General features: G+C 40.2%; 1 protein-coding gene across 19 annotated transcripts in view; it reads left to right on the forward strand.

Moving 5' to 3' along the window:
• LOC310892792 (uncharacterized protein) overlaps window positions 1-19,877 on the forward strand; it is a 332,085-nt gene that overhangs the window by 30,228 nt on the left and 281,980 nt on the right. For 2 of the 19 annotated variants that reach the window (XR_014578432.1, XM_083821022.1), the window contains 2 exons: window positions 4,000-4,036; window positions 11,997-12,321. The exons of 15 other annotated variants lie outside the window; for them this stretch is intronic. Coding sequence is in view for 2 of the 4 variants with exons in the window: in XM_083821022.1 (XP_083677148.1) it covers window positions 4,000-4,016 (17 nt within the window). In the remaining 2 variants the exon portion in view is untranslated. Of the gene's footprint in view, window positions 1-551; window positions 820-3,999; window positions 4,037-11,996; window positions 12,322-19,877 lie in introns of those variants that run through there. 2 more of the 19 variants (XR_014578433.1, XM_083821024.1) reach the window with 1 other exon arrangement.

A 19,877-nucleotide genomic window follows, 5' to 3' on the forward strand; every position in this document is an offset into this window, starting at 1 on the left:
AGTTAGTCAGGTTTGTAGCGGGGAATATGTATGTTAAGGATTGTGAATTTTTTCAAAAACCTTTTTCAACTTAACACCTAAAACTTTCCTGTGCAATCTTCACATCCATAAATTCCTGTGTAGCTTAGGTTAATTTGTATTTATGATCTATATAAATTAGATAAAGTTTAAACACTTTTCACTAATCCCTTGCAAGCGATCTACTTTTCTGCTAATCTCCAGTGGGTACTCACATTTGGAGTGTAAAACACTAGATTGTCTGACAGCATCTTTGATTTCCAGAGCTGATGACACTTTAATGTCTAGTATTTTCCTCTTTCAAGGCAGTAGTAAGAAGGCCTTGAAGATGCCTTCAGGGAGAAGGGGATGCAATATGGATTTATAACTCTTCTGTCAATAAGATGCAACTTCAGCCTTCCTTGCTGGCTTAGAGCCAACATACCATAAGTGTTTTTCTTACCATTCCACCTCCCCCCCCCCCCCCCCCCAAGACTTCTATATTGACTTTTTGTTACATCTAATATGATACCTATTAATCTATTTGTTTGTAGATGTGAGCAGATGGACACAACAACCAGTGAATTGTGCAAACAGCTTTCATCTTTCTTGCACGTATAAGGAACTATTTGACCACCACTCACTCTCCCCTTTTACAGGGCAAAAGGAGTTCTGTAACTATGATAATATACAGTTTAGTGCTAACTTTTGCCTTGGTGGTAATATTTTGGATATAAACTGAAATAAGTCATTGCATGTGCTGTTTGGAGGCTGGCTGCAGGGCCTATCTTTACAGAAGATTTTCTTGGTATCATGCTAACAAATCTTACATATAATAATATTCTTCTTACTGTTTTGCATGCATGCTGTAAATGGTATTGGTAGCTCCAGGTAACAGGAAGAATTTCATTTATTTAAATATTCTTTATGTAAGTTCTTAGTTTGCGTACCTATATTACTAAGTAAATTCGTGATGTGTAGGAATACAGTGTGGAGAATTTAGTAACCTTTCTATGGAAAATAATATGCAAGTACCTGTTACATCTATCTATTCTGTAAGTCATTGTAATAAGAGAGTTCTAGTAACTATCTTGCTCACAGTTCTGGGAAGGTATTAAATGCTGTGCCCTGCCTTCCAAATGCATGATGTTAATAGGGACAGAGGAAATGCCGCTGCTTAAAAGTGTCTGCAGTACCTATTACAGCAACTTGCCCGTGATGTGTATAAGGTACAGTATTTTTGTCCCACAGAGTGGTTTCAAACCAACCCTGTCTGACCTGGCCTTGGGTGGTGGGGCTGCCTCCTTATACAGAAGCATCTTGCTTATTGTGTTGTGGTACCCATGACTGAGATGTTGCCATCACTCCATGCAGCTAGCATCTCCAGCAATTACATGTGGCTTCCTTCCATTCATGGCTGTACGGACTGCTTGCTGTTTCATTTTGGGGGGATTAAAGAGATGTGAAGACACTGGAAGAAATACCTCTACAGCAGCATCTGACTGGCAGCAGTCCAGCACTGCCCCTCTTTGAGGAGACCGAAGGCGTGTGACAGTGGCTTAACTCTTGCTGCAGCCCTGCAGGGATGTCCTGTGTGTGTGGGGTTTCCCCTGGGGTATCACGGGCTGTTGGCACGGCTAGGTTGACATGATGCTGTGCATCCAGTGCCCCTGTGGAGCTGCCCTCCTGACTACCTTCTTTCTCGCTCACGTAGATGTCTTGAAAATGTATTAATGTTTAATTCATAACATGAAGCTTTCGATTAGGGGAAAGTAGCTGCCTCAGATTGGGAGCTGGAGGATCTGCTATATCAATTTCTACACTTAAGTTAGGCAGGGACTCAGCATTAAGCATTTTGGCAGGGGACCAGCCAAGCATTACTGTCGCATTTGATTCTTTATTAGGCACTGTAAATGGATATTGGAGTTCAGAGAAAATAAGATCTAGCATAAATACTGGCTTAATTTGTGTATGTTGAATGGGTTTACACCAAGGTTTGGCTTGTTTACTTTCAATTAGATACAGTATGGAAAAAGATTTGTGATAATCCATAGCAAAGGGCCAGTTACTAATGAAGACAATGGTAATTCTATGAGTAATTAAATTTCATCTGAGCTAATTACTGAGGTACTTTAACTTAGAAATCTTTTGCTGCAAATATTGAAAATACATTTAATTAACTCAGCTTTTACTTAGTTTGTTGCACTAGTTGATAATAAACGTGCAACTCTAAAGCCTTTCCCTCATGTGCTCTGTTCTCCTCTCTCTTCTACTGTGGGTGCCCAGAGGTACTTCCTTTCTACTTGAAATGCAGTAGAAAATAGTCTTCTACACATCTAAGTCCACAATAAAGCAAGACAGAATTCAGAGGGTATTTTACCTTTGACTAAGACAAAAACTGTTCTTGAGGAGAATGGAATACATATATCCTAAATCCTGCGTTCTTTTTCCAGTCATTCTTGCTATGCATATCTCCTGATACGTCACGATGTATAAGGCTTATTTTAGTAGCTATAACTTGGTCTTATATGATGATGGCTGATAGCAGGATGTCATGAGAAAGCAAACTAAAGTTTTATATAATCAGTTCAGTATTGTGTGGGAGGCAACTTAATGAAAAATCATAAATAGCTAAGGATCTGATTCTACTTACATCTTGCATTTGAGCAAGGCCCAGATTTTACTTTTTCTAATGACATAATGATCACTTTTTCCCGTACTTTTACAAAGTAAGGCTTTACATACTCAAAAGCGAAATAGAACACAGCTTGTGTGCTTTCATTCCCACATAGACTCACCCCAAGTTCTGTAAATTCTCGATAAAGTTTTTTATTTACATTTTAGTACCTGCAACTTTTCCCCCAATCACTTACTATTAGAACAGTGAGTAAACTTTTTATTCTGAATGCTTGATCTAAAACTGTTTGCTACGTGGTCTACAAACTGCAGTATTTTCTTCCCTACAGTTCTTTGTTTATGAGAATCGCTAGTATGTTGTGGAGAATCTAGCTGTTTCCAGCTGATAATTAAAAATAACTTTCAGTGGTGTTGCCATCTGGTAGTGTATTGCCAGATAAAATATTTAAAAATAGCATTTTTCTTAAACTTGGGAAGTTTTCTTTTTTCCCTTTTTTCCTTTTTTTTTTTTTTCAGTAGAATGTCTAATTATTTCCCTGTTATTCTATTAGACTACTCCAGAGGCCTTTTCTGACCAAATCTTTCCTTGGAAATCTATGATTTGACTCTTGACAGACACAGAAAGGATTTTTGTAATCCATTTGAAAATTATTGCTGACCCAAGCACATCCTCTTAACCATGCTCTCCATTCTTCAGTCTGTGGCAATATATCTACTTTACCTATTTTTGTCTCACTAACATTTTATGTTCTCTCAACAGTGCGGTGTTTATGTACTGTATATATCATCAGCATCTATTCTATCACACCTTTGTCATCCTCATAGCATTTTGCTGTCTGCAACAGTTTTTCAGGTTTCACTGTCTTTAGCAAAATATATATATATATGTATATATATAAATCAATGAATTTCACTTCTGATAGATCAGGATTTATTTGTAATTCAGGTGCTTTTTTTGCCATAACCAGACTATTGTTTTACTAAATTTAGCATGTTTCCTATTGTTTTGTCTATTTATAATTCTTTATTGTCTTTTCCCATTCAATGGGGGAAATTCTATAGCTCCAGTTTTGAAGGAGTTTGAAATCATTAACATTCCTGACTCATAATTTCAGTAAGCCATGCAGTCAGAAGCCCTGAAAATTCCACTAAGAGCTACTACACCTGGTATAACACCCCAAGGGTCTCTGGGCAAGGATCTTCCTGAGAGTCCCAAGGACTGGTTTCTCCAGTGGCAGTGCAGAGAAGCACTCATCATAACACAGGGACCTGTATCCCTGCTGAGTTCTATCCAACTGTAATGAATAGAAAAAAAAAAAGGATATTTTGTGGTGTTAAATATTATATTTTTGTCTGGCATTACAGCTGTGGAAAATGTGTGAGAAGTTTCCTTGATGGAAAGGTAAGCTTGAACATGTATTGTGAAAATTGCTGGCAACATTAATTTCACAAGTTAATAAGAAACGCTATTCAACGTGTTTCCTACGCTACTTTTCATAAATAATTCAGAAATGGAAATTTCAATTTTCAGACTTCTTTGTAACACTTAGCCATTTATTCACCTTTCATCCCCTTTAAAAATCCAGTCAGGTTAAGAGCATTTTAATGCACTCCTAATATGTGCATTACCTGGAATTTTAGATTAAAGTAGAAAAGAGGTCCTTGTGACCATTATAAGTGATGTTCAAGGGTTACTCTAAGAGTGATAAAATTGGTTTCATCTAGCGTGTGTTTTGATTGAAATACTTTCCAATGTCAAAACACATCCTCCAAAGATCACCTTCAATGCTAGAAAGGCTATATATTGTACTATTTGCCCTGCTTTGGAGATGGTTCAGTCAAACCAGATCATTTTACCACTAGTAATCATGAAGACTGCAGCTCAGTATCTCTGAACGGAAGTGTGGTTCCTAGTAGTTGCACGGTGAATATGGCAGTATCATCCTTGCAGTTCTCAGTTGCTGGTTTACATGCAGCAGGTGCTTGGATGCAGAATTGATGGGCAGCCATTTAAAACTCTTAAGAGAAGTAGATACATAAATCCAGCTGTGCAGACTAATCCATTGTGAAATGGCTCCTACTGCTTTAAATTGGTACTCTGGCTTTAAGCAAATCCATGAGGAAATGGATTCGCTATCCATGAGGAAATGGTTGGCGACCTGCTACGGAGCTTGGATGTGCGCAAGTCGATGGGGCCGGATGGGATCCACCCGAGGGTACTGAGAGAACTGGCGGAGGAGCTGGCCGAGCCGCTTTCCATCATTTATCGGCAGTCCTGGCTATCGGGGGAGGTCCCGGTTGACTGGCGGCTAGCCAATGTGACGCCTATCTATAAGAAGGGCCGCAGGGCAGACCCGGGGAACTATAGGCCTGTCAGTTTGACCTCAGTGCCGGGGAAGCTCATGGAGCAGATTATCTTGAGGGTCATCACGCGGCACTTGCAGGGCAAGCAGGCGATCAGGCCCAGTCAGCATGGGTTTATGAAAGGCAGGTCCTGCTTGACGAACCTGATCTCCTTCTATGACCAAGTGACGCGCTTGGTGGATGAGGGAAAGGCTGTGGACGTGGTCTACCTTGACCTCAGTAAGGCTTTTGACACCGTTCCCCACAACATTCTCCTCAAGAAACTGGCTGCTCGGGGCTTGGACTGGCGTACGCTTCGCTGGGTTAGAAACTGGCTGGATGGCCGGGCCCAGAGAGTTGTGGTGAATGGAGTCAAATCTGGCTGGAGGCCGGTCACTAGTGGAGTCCCCCAGGGCTCGGTACTGGGGCCGGTCCTCTTTAATATCTTTATTGATGATCTGGATGAGGGCGTCCAGTGCACCCTCAGTAAGTTTGCAGATGACACCAAGCTAAGTGCGTGTGTCGATCTGCTCGAGGGCAGGAAGGCTCTGCAGGAGGATCTGCATAGGCTGGAGCGATGGGCTGAGGTCAACTGCATGAAGTTCAACAAGGTCAAGTGCCGGGTCCTGCACCTGGGCTGCAACAACCCCAAGCAGAGCTACAGGCTGGGAGATGAGTGGCTGGAAAGCTGCCTGGCCGAGAAGGACCTGGGAGTATTGGTGGATAGTCGGCTGAATATGAGCCAGCAGTGTGCCCAGGTGGCCAAGAAGGCCAACGGCATCCTGGCCTGTATAAGAAGCAGTGTGGCCAGCAGGTCGAGGGAAGTGATTGTGCCCCTGTACTCGGCTCTGGTGAGGCCGCACCTCGAGTACTGTGTTCAGTTTTGGGCCCCTCGCTACAGGAAGGACATGGACGTGCTCGAGCGAGTCCAGAGAAGGGCGACCAAGCTGGTGAGGGGTCTGGAGAACAAGTCTTACGAGGAGCGGCTGAGGGAGCTGGGCTTGTTCAGCCTGGAGAAGAGGAGGCTCAGGGGCGACCTCATCGCTCTCTACAGTTACCTGAAAGGAGGCTGTAGAGAGGTGGGGGTTGGTCTATTCTCCCACATGCCTGGTGACAGGACGAGGGGGAATGGGCTAAAGTTGCGACAGGGGAGTTTTAGGTTGGATGTTAGGAAGTACTTCTTTACCGAAAGGGTTATTAAGCATTGGAACGGGCTGCCCAGGGAGGTGGTGGAGTCACCATCCCTGGAGGTCTTTAAAAGACGTTTAGATGTAGAGCTTGGGGATATGGTTTAGTGGAGTACTTAGTGTTAGGTCGGAGGTTGGACTCGATGATCTTGAGGTCTCTTCCAACCTAGAAAAATCTGTGAATCTGTGAATCTGTGAAATACTTCTTTCCTACAGACAATTAGAAACAGAGATGAAAACTAAAATGATCTACAGCAGATAAGCACTTTAAGTTATGATGCACAGGTTACTCCTAAAGTTGAGTGCAGATGAAGTTACTTGCTTCCTTTGCAGAAAGAGGGAAAGCGAAAAAGGCCTTAGATAGAGATCAGTGTGGAATGGCAACTGGTGGTCCACATAATTTGTAAAGTGAAGTGATTGAGAAATGGTGATATGTTATTTGACATATTTGGATATTGAGTTAGTTATAAACTTTAAGCAATAAGTGAAAGTAGAGCTGTAATTGGGAGAAAAAATCTGTTGGCAGGAAAATTGTGTGCAATAATGTGGAATATTAGTTAAATATACTTGAAGTTAGCTCTTCTCTTCATGTATGCTGTAATGGCAGCTGGAATAAGTAACACCAGAGCACATGTTTTTCTCCTCTTTTTTTTTTGTCATAAGAATTATATCACTGCATTGCTTGGAAAGTACAAAAGTGTTATGAAACTGTTTTATAACCATATAGAAAAAAAATGGAGGTAAACTTAGAAAATGTTTTTTGTGCTAAAATCCATATTAGTGGTCTTTTTAAAAAAAATTTAACTTGTTCGGTCTTACTCAGAACACTTGTAATCATAAAACTAAAAATGGCTAATTGGGTCATTTTAAGGACCTATTTTGCTAAAGGAAAAATAAGAGGGAACACCTTTAATGTTGGGATCCTAAAGATTGTATATCAGACATGGAAAAAGAAAAAGCCGATTAAATTAAGGGGTGTCTTTATTTGACTTCACTGGGACCTTCTCAGTTAATATTAACATAAACTTACTTTAAGGCTATTAGACTGCAAAATAAAAATTAGGTTAACAACGTGGCCTTGGCTTGAAAGGCTTTTGAGAGATTGTCACAGTGCCTTCCCTTGTATTCATTATATGTGATTGAACATATTAAGATGTAAAATTTATTAGTATAGGATAAATTCAAGTCAGTCATACCTTTCTGATCATCCCAAGGCAGTGCTGCTAAATCCCATGACCAATGATAGTGTCAGTATTCCGTAGGCATTGTATCATATTAACAGAGAAATTATTTTGTGCTGTGGAATTCAAAAACACTGAATATATTTTTCATGTAGGAAAGTATCATTATGTGAAGTATGTGCATCTTACCTTTGTAATCTTAGATCTAAGGTACTACTTTAATAATAGGCATATTTGTTACCATATGCATACTTTATATTTGAAGGGAGAAAGCAAGCTGTCATTCACTAGCTGTAGAGAAAATACATTCTTCAGTTTCTAACATTCTCCTGTATGTTAATTTCTTTACAAAAGCTAGTGAATGGCACTCTTCTTCCCCCTCCTGATGCAGAGCACTTCTGAAGAAATTTCAGCTTTTGTTCAAGTATGCTATTTGCAGTTGGGCTTGATTGCACCAGGGGAGGTGTAGGTTGGATATTAGGAAGAACTTCTTTACTGAAAGGGTTGTTAGGCATTGGAATGGGCTGCCCAGGGAAGTGGTTGAGTCACCATCCCTGGAGGTCTTTAAAAGGCGTTTAGATGTAGCACTTAGTGATATGGTTTAGTAGAGGACTTGTTAGTGTTAGGTCAGAGGTTGGACTCGGTGATCTTGGGGGTTTTTTCCAACCTAGATGATTCTGTGATATAATTTTGTAGTGTCTGTTTGCATTTATGTAATTTCTTTGTTCTACTGACTAAAAAGCTTGCTTTTCATGATACCCAGAGGGTGAGGGAGGGAAAGTTTTTTTTTTTTGTTTGTTTTTTCCTAATTCATTAGTGAGTGTCTTGTTCTACTACTCTCTACTAGATGGGCAAGGATGACACTAGTATTTGAATGCTTGTTCACAGGAATGCTCCTCCGAGGTCCATTGCTACAACTGAAATATAAATATAGCAAAATTGTACTTCTGAATGGTAATGTTAGAATTATATTGTCTACTACACCTGATATTATCCCTAAGATAGGTCTGTGCTTTTCAGATAAGTGATAAAAATATTTAAGTATTTGCACTGTACGGGAGTTCGGTGATACCCCCTTTGAGTAGTTATGACAAGCTTCATGTGTGTGGGTGGCAAATAGTGAGCTATTATAGAAATATTTGAATAGAGCAGAACTATCTTGTTATCAGTATTGGCAAAACACTTCAGAAATTCCCATTTTAGCTAAATTTTCAAATCAATTTGCATTCATATTTCTGTTTTGGTTGTTGGAAGTGCAAAGAGCAGAAAATTTTAATGAAAGCAAAACCTCTTGCTTGAATTAATATTTGTAAAAAAAAAAATAAAAATAAAAATAAAATGAGATTTTTATTAGCAGACAGCTATTAAACATCAAATGAGTTAGAGCAAGCTTCTCAGACAAAACTAAAAATAAAATAATGCAGTAGTGTAAACAAATACAAACAAACTGTTTAGATTTCTTTTCCAGCTCTCTAAATCTTATTCTATTGAACTGTTGGCTTACAACTTCTAGTTCTTATTAAAATAGCTTTGAAAGGTCAGATTACATACTTTGTATATGTTGGGTACAAAACTAATTTTAACCTGTTGAGTAAATATTTAACACGTACTTTTTTTTCTCTGAGCTAAGAGGTATATTTCATAAGTGTTGTGTTTAAAGATTTCTTCAGATAGATTCTTTGTCTCCTTCCACAAGGCAGTACTGCCTTGAGACTTGATATTGTGTTATCTACTGTGAAAATAAACACAACTATTCTAATACGGAAATCAGAATGTGCTGTACTATTTTTATATATATATTTATATATATAAATAATTAATAATTATTTAATTATTAATATAATTAATAATACATTATATATTAATGTATTTATATATATGAGGATTGTATTTCTTAATAGCAAAAAACATACAAACTGAGACATTTTTAAGAACATAGAAATTACACTACTGAAATCAATGCCTTTAGTGGAACAAATCTGGGTAACACGGTCCCTTCTGCTGGTTGACTGTGGGCAATAAGGCCTCATCACTTCTCTCAACTCTCATGGCTTAAAATATAGAAGTCAAACTGAATCTGGTCTGGTTTACCTTGAATGCTTGAGATATAAGCTGAGGAAATGCAAGCTATTTATTGAGCCCTTTGTCCATTTGCTTAGCAAAGAAAGGGCAAGCAGCTGGGAGTATTCACCCCATCAGTCATCTCAATCAAGTTGTCCCTTGCCAAGTGAAAGCCTATGGCTTCCTTATATATTTAGTTTGTGCAAACATACAAGGTCCTCACCATTCATGGCTCAGAAGAGGTGAAACAGTTGAGGATCTAGCTGCCATTAACCTTTGAGAGCTCTATAATTCGCACTGATGTCTTCCAAAAATAAATAAATTATAGATACCAATAATTTTATTCAGTTGCTTTTATTCAAAATCATAAAAACATATCTGAATATCTGCCTCCAAAAATCTGTTGGATGGTTTTATTTTTCATGTGTTTTACAACCAGCTTACAGTGTTCTATAGTAATCACAGAAATTAAATGAGAGCCTTATGAATACATAAGTCAATATGGTCTAGTTAGATCGTGGGAAGTTAATAATCACATTAGTTGAGGCACTCAGAATTCTTTGCTTTCATTGTTTTGCTTTTCAAGATTTTTCTATGGCTTTTATCACTGGTTACCAAAGATTAGGTGTAACAGGGGTACAGCTGTGAAAACAAAATACTTCATGTGATATATTTCATTTATATAAAATGTCTTTGGTACTTGCTTTGTGCCTATTACTATAATACTGGCATCTGTTACACCTTTAATGTGTTTCTTTCATAAGATTTCAATAAGATGTGGAAGTACAGTGCAGGCCATTTTACAGATGGGGACTGAGAAATGAAAGTCGTGTTAACACATATTCTAGAAGGCATGCTCAGTTTGACTTCAGAACTCTAAGGCCAGCTGCTCAAACCCTGTGAGTGTTTTGTAGGCTTCATCTGTCTTTGAGGACTTGTTCTTGACACTCATGGGCAAAACAAACTCAGCGTAAGGGAGATTAATGTAGTTTATTGCCTATTGATAAGAGACTGGAGCAGTGAGAACTAAAAGCTAACAACACCTTTCCCTCCTCCATCTACGCTTGGCTTACACCTTGTCTCCGAGGAGTGCAGGAGAACAGGGGATGAAGTCAGTCCTGACACTTCGTCTCCGCCACTCCTTTTTGGTCATTCTCTGCCCCTGCTCCATGTCGGGTCCGTCCCATGGGATGCCATCCTTCCTGAACTGACCCTGTGGGGCCTTCCCACAGGCAGCAGCTCTTCAATAACTGCTCCCACGTGGCTCCGTACCACGGGGTCCATTCCCCAGGAGCAAACTGCTCCAGCATGGGTTCCCCACGGGCGGAAGCTCCCCCCAGACCCCTGCTCCTGCGTGGGCTCCTCTCCACGGGCTGCAGCTCCGGCCCGGGGCCTGCTCCTGCAGGGGCTCTCCACGGGCCTCAGAGTCCTCCATGCCACATCCACCTCCACTGTGCATCCACTGGCTGGAGCTGGCTCTGGCTGATATGGGGCAGCTGCTGGGCTCTGCTTGCAGAGGCCGCCCCTTCAACTCTCCTGTTACCAAAACCTTGCCACATAATTCCAATACAATTGTAGAATTTGTCTTTGATAATTGTTTATGCACAAATTATGTACAGTTCACTTGCATCAGGTTGACACTAGTTTTCCCAGGGCAAGGGAAAAATGTGTTATTGTACAATAATGTTTAGGAATTATGCTGAGAATAACTTAAAGAAATCTTTTTTATTATTATTATTTTTTCTCCACATAAAGAGCTGCCCAAGTTGCTTGCAAAATTTTTTTTTTACTCAAACTTTGTTATCTGCCTTCAGATCTCTCTGTAAGATAGTTGCTTACCAATGTAGAATGAAGCTGAGGTCTAAAGGTCTCTCTCACATATGTAGTCCCAAGACAGAAAGCATATGAGGACACTTTTTTTTTTTTAAAAAAAAGGTCTTATCTGAAAAAGGAAGACTCTTGAAGTCATTGAAGTCAGATGTTGACCTTTGGATTTGTTATGCTGCCAATTATCTGACTGCTGCTTTTCCCTTCCACTTGCCTGCCGTCAGGCAGTACAAATGTGTTGTCCTAAGTCTTGTTTGCAGTTTTGCTTCCATGTTAGGCATAAAGGTGTCAGATATACACAAATTTCTGCAGCAATGGCTCATATAAAAATATTCTATTTATGTTCATGTATGTTGTGCTAGTAAGAAACTCAAACGTGCAAAGGGAACATGTACACCCTTACATGCTAATACTTCTGAAGCGATAGGTTTTTATCAAATATTATCTTAACACCTCTTCTTTAAGGAACAGATGCAAGCAATTTGGTAGCTATATTCCTTGCATTTCTCTGTAGAAAAGAAAAAATACAATATTTATTGAAAAGAAAAAAGCCAAATAATTTCATTTGTGGTAATGAATGTTTGTTGATACATGATATTTTATGAAATTAACTTCAAAAGGGAGAGATTATCTGAAATTCTATAAACTGCTTCTTGTACTATACCATTTTAAATTATTTGTACATATTGCTACTTCTTTTTTTGTATAAATTTCAGTGAGTTTACAAAGCATTTACAATGAATCATTCCCTTTTGAATTTCAGATGGCATCCAAGCTTGGTAACAGAAGGTACAAGGGATTAATATTTCTCTGCAAAACAACAGTTTGAGCAGGTGGTACTTGATGCTATTACACATATAGGTCACTTGGGAGAGTGCTTAATCGCTGAACTGAATATTAATTAGGACAGCTTTCTCAGCCAATTTTTTATACTTCTTAAGGGGAAAAAAAAAAAATGAAAGTCTGGAGTTTTGAGAATTAAGCTTATTACTGGAAAAAACTTGCTGCATGACTTGGGATTCAGTTTTTTTTTTTAGATGGAGTAACTTTGTGATAAATTGATTGAACTCTTTTCCACTTCTCTGAATTCAGGCTTGAAAATGTTGACCTGTCTGACAAAAAACACATGGTGTTTTCAAGTTGTAGGTTGTGCAGGTACAAAACAATGCTTTATGAACCTTTTGGCTTGAAGTCCTTAAAATAAATATTGGATTGTTGTATTTGAGTTGAAATCTAAACTGCTGAGCAAAGCAGAAGAGTGGAACAGCTGTTCCCATTGCAATATCTGTAGAATGTAAAAGCTACTTTCTCTGACTTGTTTTTCCAAACAGCCGTGCTTTGAGTAACTTTTAAATTACTCAGAATCTTATTTTAAATGGTGAGTTTGCAAGATGCTTTGATACTGTGATGATGAAACTTCATATTAATCACTTTTGGCCCTGCCTAACACTGCCATGGGTAAAGTCCCCTGAGATTCAGAAACTTACCAGAGCAGTTGGTGGAATTTATTGAAGGTAACGCTAGCTGTTACTTCTGCAGTGCCCAAAGGCAGGCAGCTGGCATGGATATGCTGTATCAACATGCCTCTGTTTTACTGGTTGACACTCCTTTACGAGCTTTGATTTTTCCCAAGGCCCTGCTCTGGAGCCAATGCCTGTCACAGCTGCATGACAGTGATGAGCAGCAAGATTTTTGCTGTGTACCAGGCAGAGACACTGGGATCACACAGCCGTCTGGTGGAGTGAGTGCTTGGAGGCTCTTCTGCTTATGGAGATGAGACACTTCACTCAAAGTGGGGAAAATAGCTTAAAAATCAAGGGAGTGAGGATTGGAATGGGGAGGACAGGAGCTCATGGTGAGGAGCACATGGTTTGCCCTGCTGGGCAGGCAGCTGTCCTGGAAATGCTTCTCTTTGCCTCCTGGTGAAGAGGAGAAAAATCTCCTTTTGAGAGAGGCAACTTCCCTCCCACTAGCTTCTGAATTCAAAGCCCTAGTCCTGATCTTCCTCTCTGCCCCTGCCACTGGTTTTTGCTATTGCACTTTCCATTCCTTATGGAATGCGTCGTCTACATGTGTTTTTAGGCTGATTCCATCACATGGGTTTGATGCCTGTGATTTCACCTGCAGTTGGACATAGCGTAAGAGCATAGTGATCTTTTGACTATGATTATGTCGTTTGGTCTGTTGTGGAACAGCTCATCCTCAAGCGCCTGGCACAGGGCATGTAAGTTGCTGGGCATGTATGCAGAGGAAAGGAGAGAAAAATGTGGAACTAACTGAGGTTTGAGACAATGCTGGCGAGACTGGCTTGGCTTGTGCCCACGACACTTGCATCAGGAAAAGAAAGGGGCAGCAGAGGAAGATGATGATGAAATAATGACCCTTGTGGAGGCGGTGCAGCTCCCAGCTCAGATGGGGCACTTACATATGCATTTGTAGACATGTTACCAAGGAGGAGCCCGGTAGCCCTTGTGACACATGTTGGTCCCACATGTCATAATAGCTACTGGGTAGGAGGGGATAAAATTGGGACTCCCCCAGAGGAGAGGGAGATGCACTGCTGAGGACAACGTTGCCTCAACAGGGGGGATGCCTATTTAAGCATTGTGCCTGCCAACTCCTTCTGCCAGGAAACCAGTGATTGGGGAAAGCACCACATTTCTCGTTGGTACCCTTGTCATCGCCCTGGGGTCAGTATGGATGTAAAAAGCTTACAGTAAAGCTTGCTTACTTTATATAGATAGATATCTTGTTTGCTCCTTACTGAGCAGAACCAATCAGCTTCAGACCCTGCAAACTAACTAGAACGTAAACCAGTGATGAGGATGGAGGTCTGGGGTATCTAGCAAGGAGCAAACACTTAAAGGGACACGGTCAGTGGAGAGCACAGCTGCTCTAGGGCTGTGCTGCCACCTGTAAGTGGGAGGGGACCTGTTGAGTAGTGAGTTAGGTGTTCCCAGAAAATTTTGCTTTTGCTTGAGACCTGGTGCTTTGAGTGTGTGCTGTGAGCGTACTGTTTGCTGAGCAGGGGATGCCTGTGGTGTACTATTATCGTGGTGTTTGTTAGCAAATATATAGGGTTAGGTATAGGCTTACTTGTTTAAGCCATGAAACCAAAGGAGGGCAGAGAAGCTGCAGCTCCCCAAACTGAGTATCTGGGATGGATAATGGAATAAATGGAAAACTTGCAGCTGGGTCTGTCCCGAACCTTGGACAGGAACTGAACCAATGGAGATTTTAAAGTATTGGGAACAATTGGCAGAAACCACATGCACACACAAAAGATAAAGACTGGCTGTATTGGGCAGGATGAGTGTGCGGGACCCTTTTACTTGCCTATAAGGTTCAGGTGGGTACCAACAGAGAATTGATAGAGAGAATAGCTGCGTTAGAGCAACAGTTGCCAGAGCATGAGAGTGCTAATATTCTGCGGCAATGGGTGCTGTTGGTAATAACTAAACAGAAGGGTAGTATGGAGGGCAAGTGTGTGATCTTGGCAGAGCAATTCACGGTTGAGTTAGCAAATTGACATAGGAGACAGAGGGGAGAGGAGGAGGGGTGTGGTCCCTGGGTCCAGGCTCTAGTTACAAACCTGGAGTGGGACCCTGGGGAATGAACCTGTCTAAGCTTTTGTTGAGTAAAACTGAATAAGGTACAGACCAAGTCCCGGTCAGCATGGATCATCTCAGAGCCTCAACAGAACATATGGGTGACCCTGGCTAATGTCACAGGCCAGGATACTATGGGCTCGTCTTGCTATGCTGCAGAACAGCGTTGTATGAACCTGAGTGACCATTCCCAGTCGGTACCTGCAAAGGTCCAGGAATTAGAAGAATTAACCAAACAACTGAAGATGAATGATGATGGAACCTATTCTGAGATGGGACATGGGGGTAGCTGTGGCTACAAAAACTACAGTTATTTGGTTGCTTTTTATGTGTAACTTTCCTATGCATTGCATGCTGTGTTCCATGTATATTGTCCCTGTTGTGATCAGTAATAGATTTTCTGTTTCAACAGTGTGTAATACAGGTTGTGGAATGTCAGCATGTTCCAACAACAGACCACGCAGTGGCATGTGTAAGAGCATAGTGATCTTATGGCTGCGATTGTGTTGTTTGATCTATTGTGGAACAGCTCGTCCTCAAGTGCCTGGCACGGGGCGGTGTAGGTTTCTGGGCATGTATGCAGGGGAAGAGAGAAAAATGTGGAACTAACCAAGGTTTGAGACAATGCTGACGAGACTGTGGAAAGGCTGGTAAAACTTTGCGGCTTGGCTTGTGCCCATGACACTTGCATCAGGAAAAGCTGGCCAAAGGGCAGCAGAGGAAGACTATGATGAAGTAATGACCCTCATGGAGCCGGTGCAGCCCCCAGCTCAGATGGGGCACTTCCATGAACATTTGTAGACATGTTACCAAGGAGGAGCCTGGTGGCTTTTGTGACATGTTGGCCCCGTGTGTCAGAATAGCTACTGGGTAGGAGGGGATAAAACTGGGACTCCCCCAGAGGAGAGTCAGACACACTGCTGAGGACAACGTTGCCTCAACAGGGACACCCGTTTAAGCATTGTGCCTGCCGACTCCTTCCTCCAGGAAACCAGTGACTGGGGAAAGCACTGCATTTCTCGTTGGTACCCTTGTCATCACCCTGGGGTCAGTACAGAATCATGTATGGAAATAGCTGACAATATCATGGAACTATCAAGTCATGATTGCTGAAGTTGAGGAGTATATAATTGGCATGGATATACTCCGAGGAGGTACACTAGAAATAGGAGGCACCCTTTGGGCATGTGCCACCATGTGGTGGCTATATGGGTGAACAGTTCGAGTAGGGAAGGCACCTGAGGAAGCTCACATTCCAGTTGCTGCTGAGGTAGTTGAGCAAAGCCAGTACAAAATTCCAGGAGGAGATGAGGTTATACAGACTGAAACATGTCTTGCTATGGAAGGAGACAATGGCAGTAGTCAGCTGGCAGAGTTGATCACGGCCTGGCAGGCAATTTCTGCTACCCCAACCACATTTGCTATTTAAATACAGATTAATGGGTGTATTGCATTAAGGGTGTAGCCTTAACAGAGGTGGCTACTTACATATGTTGTGTGCTACTTGAGGAGCTCAACAAATCAGCTTCAGCCCCTGGAATCTAACTAGAACAAATATTCTGATTAGCTGCCTTATTGTCTTTCAGACTTCTCAGGTATGCAGGTAAAACAGGGTATATCTGAGGATATGCTCCCCACTGTTTTCTTTTAAAAGTGTTTCTTTTCTGAGGCCTGTCAGCATCATAGTGATGCTTTGTCATGTTTCCAATTGCATTTGGGAGAAAGCATAATATCACATTTACTGCTATGCAGATGAATGGGCGTTTTTCCTTATGTAGTGGTATGTTCTGTGAGACTTGTGGTTTCCTCATTAAAATTAGTAAGTGAAATTCAAGTTTTATGTGTTTTGTTAATATATATTCATATATTGAATATGAAAATGCTTGTCTTTGGAAGATTATCTCAAGTTTATTCTGTATTCATAAATGTGTTTGGGGGGTAATTTCCTTTTTTTTTTTTTCAGTTCAAAGATGAAATTAGAAATATTAACTAATATTTGACTTAAGCAGTAAGCTGGAGAAGGTAATTTTTTGTTGTTGCTTGCTTGCTTGCTTGCTTCTGTGAACACTTAGCCAAGTGTGAGATATCCCAAGCTGAATGCAGGCTAGCTGAAACAGATCTTGACAGAAGAAAAGCTGACTTGGTAATGAGTTTGATTCTGAGTTGTACCATACTCAGACATAAAGAATGTGAGCCATAATGTACTCTGTCGAAAGTACTTGGGATAAGAAGATAACATAGTGGTATAGCAGCCAGGGTCCAGGTGAAATATTCTCTTGATTTTAGGGGAGGTCTGGATAGATGGGAACACTTGGGAAACTGAAGCTGGGAGTAGTGTTCTTTGAAGGAAGCACCGAAGTTAGCTGATGCTTAGGGAACAAAACTTAAGTATTAGTGAAGATGAAAATGATGGACGTAAGGTGGCTAGACTGAGGAGGGTAGGATGTTGAACTAAAAACCTCTAATAGAAGATCAAGGTGATGTGTTGAAAGAGTGGGGGTAAGGTTGGAGTAGAAGGAGATCTTGGAGTTTTAATAAGAAGTAGAGAATTGGAAAAATGAAATTTAGAAAGGGAAAACTATGTGACTGTGACATTTGAGTTATGGGGTGGAAGACGGTATGGTGGGGGATATGAATTGTTTGAAAAGTCAGTTGCTAAAAGAGCACATATTCATCCACAACCTAGAATATGCTCCATGTTCTTGACTCCATGTTCTTTATTTTCTTCTTAGCTGGAGTTTTTGAAGCTTTAGTGTTTATATTACTAAGTATTTAATATATATAGCATAAACAGTGATGATCTATAAAATTATAAGGGAGCAAGAATACGTGCTCCTCAGACTCTTAAATGGATTAGGACTTCAGAGATACTGTTTATATGGTAATAATTTTATAATACATCTTTTTGTCAGTTTTAATATTTTTTTTGTCTACTCAAGTTTTAATATGAAAGAATTAAGTGAAACTTGTCACTTGTCTCTGAAATACTTAAGATTAAGGAATAATAGCAAATTCTGGGGATGAACAAGGAATTTTGTCATAGAACAGCTATTGAGCAGAAGTATTTATTAGAGACACATAATTCGTTACATAAATGCTGTTGAGAGGTAGATTGGTGGATTTTTTTAATCCAAAGAGAAATAAGAATATTGTTTGTTACTGAAAGAATAAACATTCAAACCACTGTCTATAAATAAACAATATAAATTTTAAAGTTTAAATATGAAATGGATACTTACTTATGTTGTGCCACCACAAACACAAAATCTTTCCATCTAGATTTTCAGCTCTTCTTTCATTTCCAGTATATATTTGACTGTAATGATTTCCAGATACCTCTTTCTTTTCTACTTAATTTTGATTCTTTTCTTAGGAATTAGAGGTACGCTGACGTACTACGGACAGCTAATGAATTAGGGTATTTTTGTTTGTGGTTGGAAGAGGGGGAAGAGTACCTTGGAATACCTGATCTACTTTTGACAGGATAGTACATTCCAGATCACATGAAGTTCATAAAATGATAAATCTGAACTATGCTTTTGCCTTAGAGTACCAATTCATTACTAACCGATCAATAACTCATATTTGAAAGCCTTTGGGAAATAATCCCTCTCTGCATCTATTGAAACATACAAAATTACATCTGAATTGAAAGCTTCAACATTTATATATACAACATTGTAAGTAGTTAAACTTCAAGCTTGCTTGACAAGACTTATTGATTGTGCACAGACAACTGGAGTCCAGAATTCACTCACCTCTTGTATTACTTGTGAAGACCAAAAATGAGAGCTCTCTTAGGATATTGCTCCAGAAGGACTCCACAATTACCTCACACGTAGAATAGTTCTTAAAACTATTCTACTTCATATGAAGTTATAAGTTATTATATTACTTCATATAAAGTAATTAAAAATATTTATTGGGCTGTGATATCAAGTAGATAGGATAATCTACATGGCTTGCTTACTTTTTTGTTAGGAAATCTTAAGTTTCAGCCCCTATTTCAAGGGCTGTTGAGTTTATTTTTGTCGTTGTTTATACCGTGCTGGTAGTATTAATGTATTCTATTTCTCTTTCACCCTGTTTATATATTTAAAGTGTTGGTACTTTTTTAGCTTTTGAAGTGTTTATGTGCCTAATATCTGAGGTTCATTCCTGTAGGTCAGAATTCCAGAGACAGGAATGGGATCTAATGTCTGGGGAGGACAAAAACTGCTGCTCTTATTATAGGTTCCTATTAGCTATACCTGTTAGGATCCTACTCAGAGTAGTGGTTACTAAGGTCTGTGGCTCTGTTTGTTTTTCTTTTTTGAATGTCAGAACGTTTAATTTTTCAGAGTTGTCTACAAGGCACTCACCAAATACTAAGGCTTACCAGCAATGAGTGTTTTAATGGATGCCCTCTGTTAGACCTTTAATGTCTCTGTGCCTAATGCTCCACTCAGTAGACAGGCTTGTCATATGTATCTGCGAGGTACTAAGATGCCCAGATGCTACACTGGGGACCTGGTATGATGAGATGAGAAATGCAAAGAGTGCCTGGGAAGCGTGTGGTGCCTGCCATTTGCAGAGAGGTCAGACCCTGTATTCCAGAGCCGTGACGGCCCCATGGGAGTGGTGGAGTCAGGGTGATCTGGTCAAGAAAACTTGTCATAGCAGCACCTCCTAGGATGGTTGTGCTGCTACCAGGATGATCTACATTCTGAGACATTTCTCCTTCAATCCTGAAAAATCAAGAATACATTTTTCCCCTGCCTTGTTCTTAGGGCTTTGGATGTGTTGGGATAGGGATAGTCTTTGTCCAAAACCCATTCAAGCTCCTCATCTTAAAGAAAATAACTAGTAAATTTTTAATGGCTTTTGCGGTACAATTTTCTTTCTTCAGCAATTTGGTCTGCTCTCTCCATCTCACTTCTGCACAAACCTGCACTGATATACTCCTCCCAGTGGCTGAACTTGACCAATTTTTTAAAAGCTGTACTTCCTGATGTAAAATATGGCTAGCTTGTGGGTCAAAGATCTCAGTTAGTGGC

This window comes from Anser anser (genome assembly GCF_964211835.1).
Source record: "Anser anser genome assembly, chromosome: 1".
In the NCBI taxonomy this organism is placed as follows: domain Eukaryota; kingdom Metazoa; phylum Chordata; class Aves; order Anseriformes; family Anatidae; genus Anser; species Anser anser.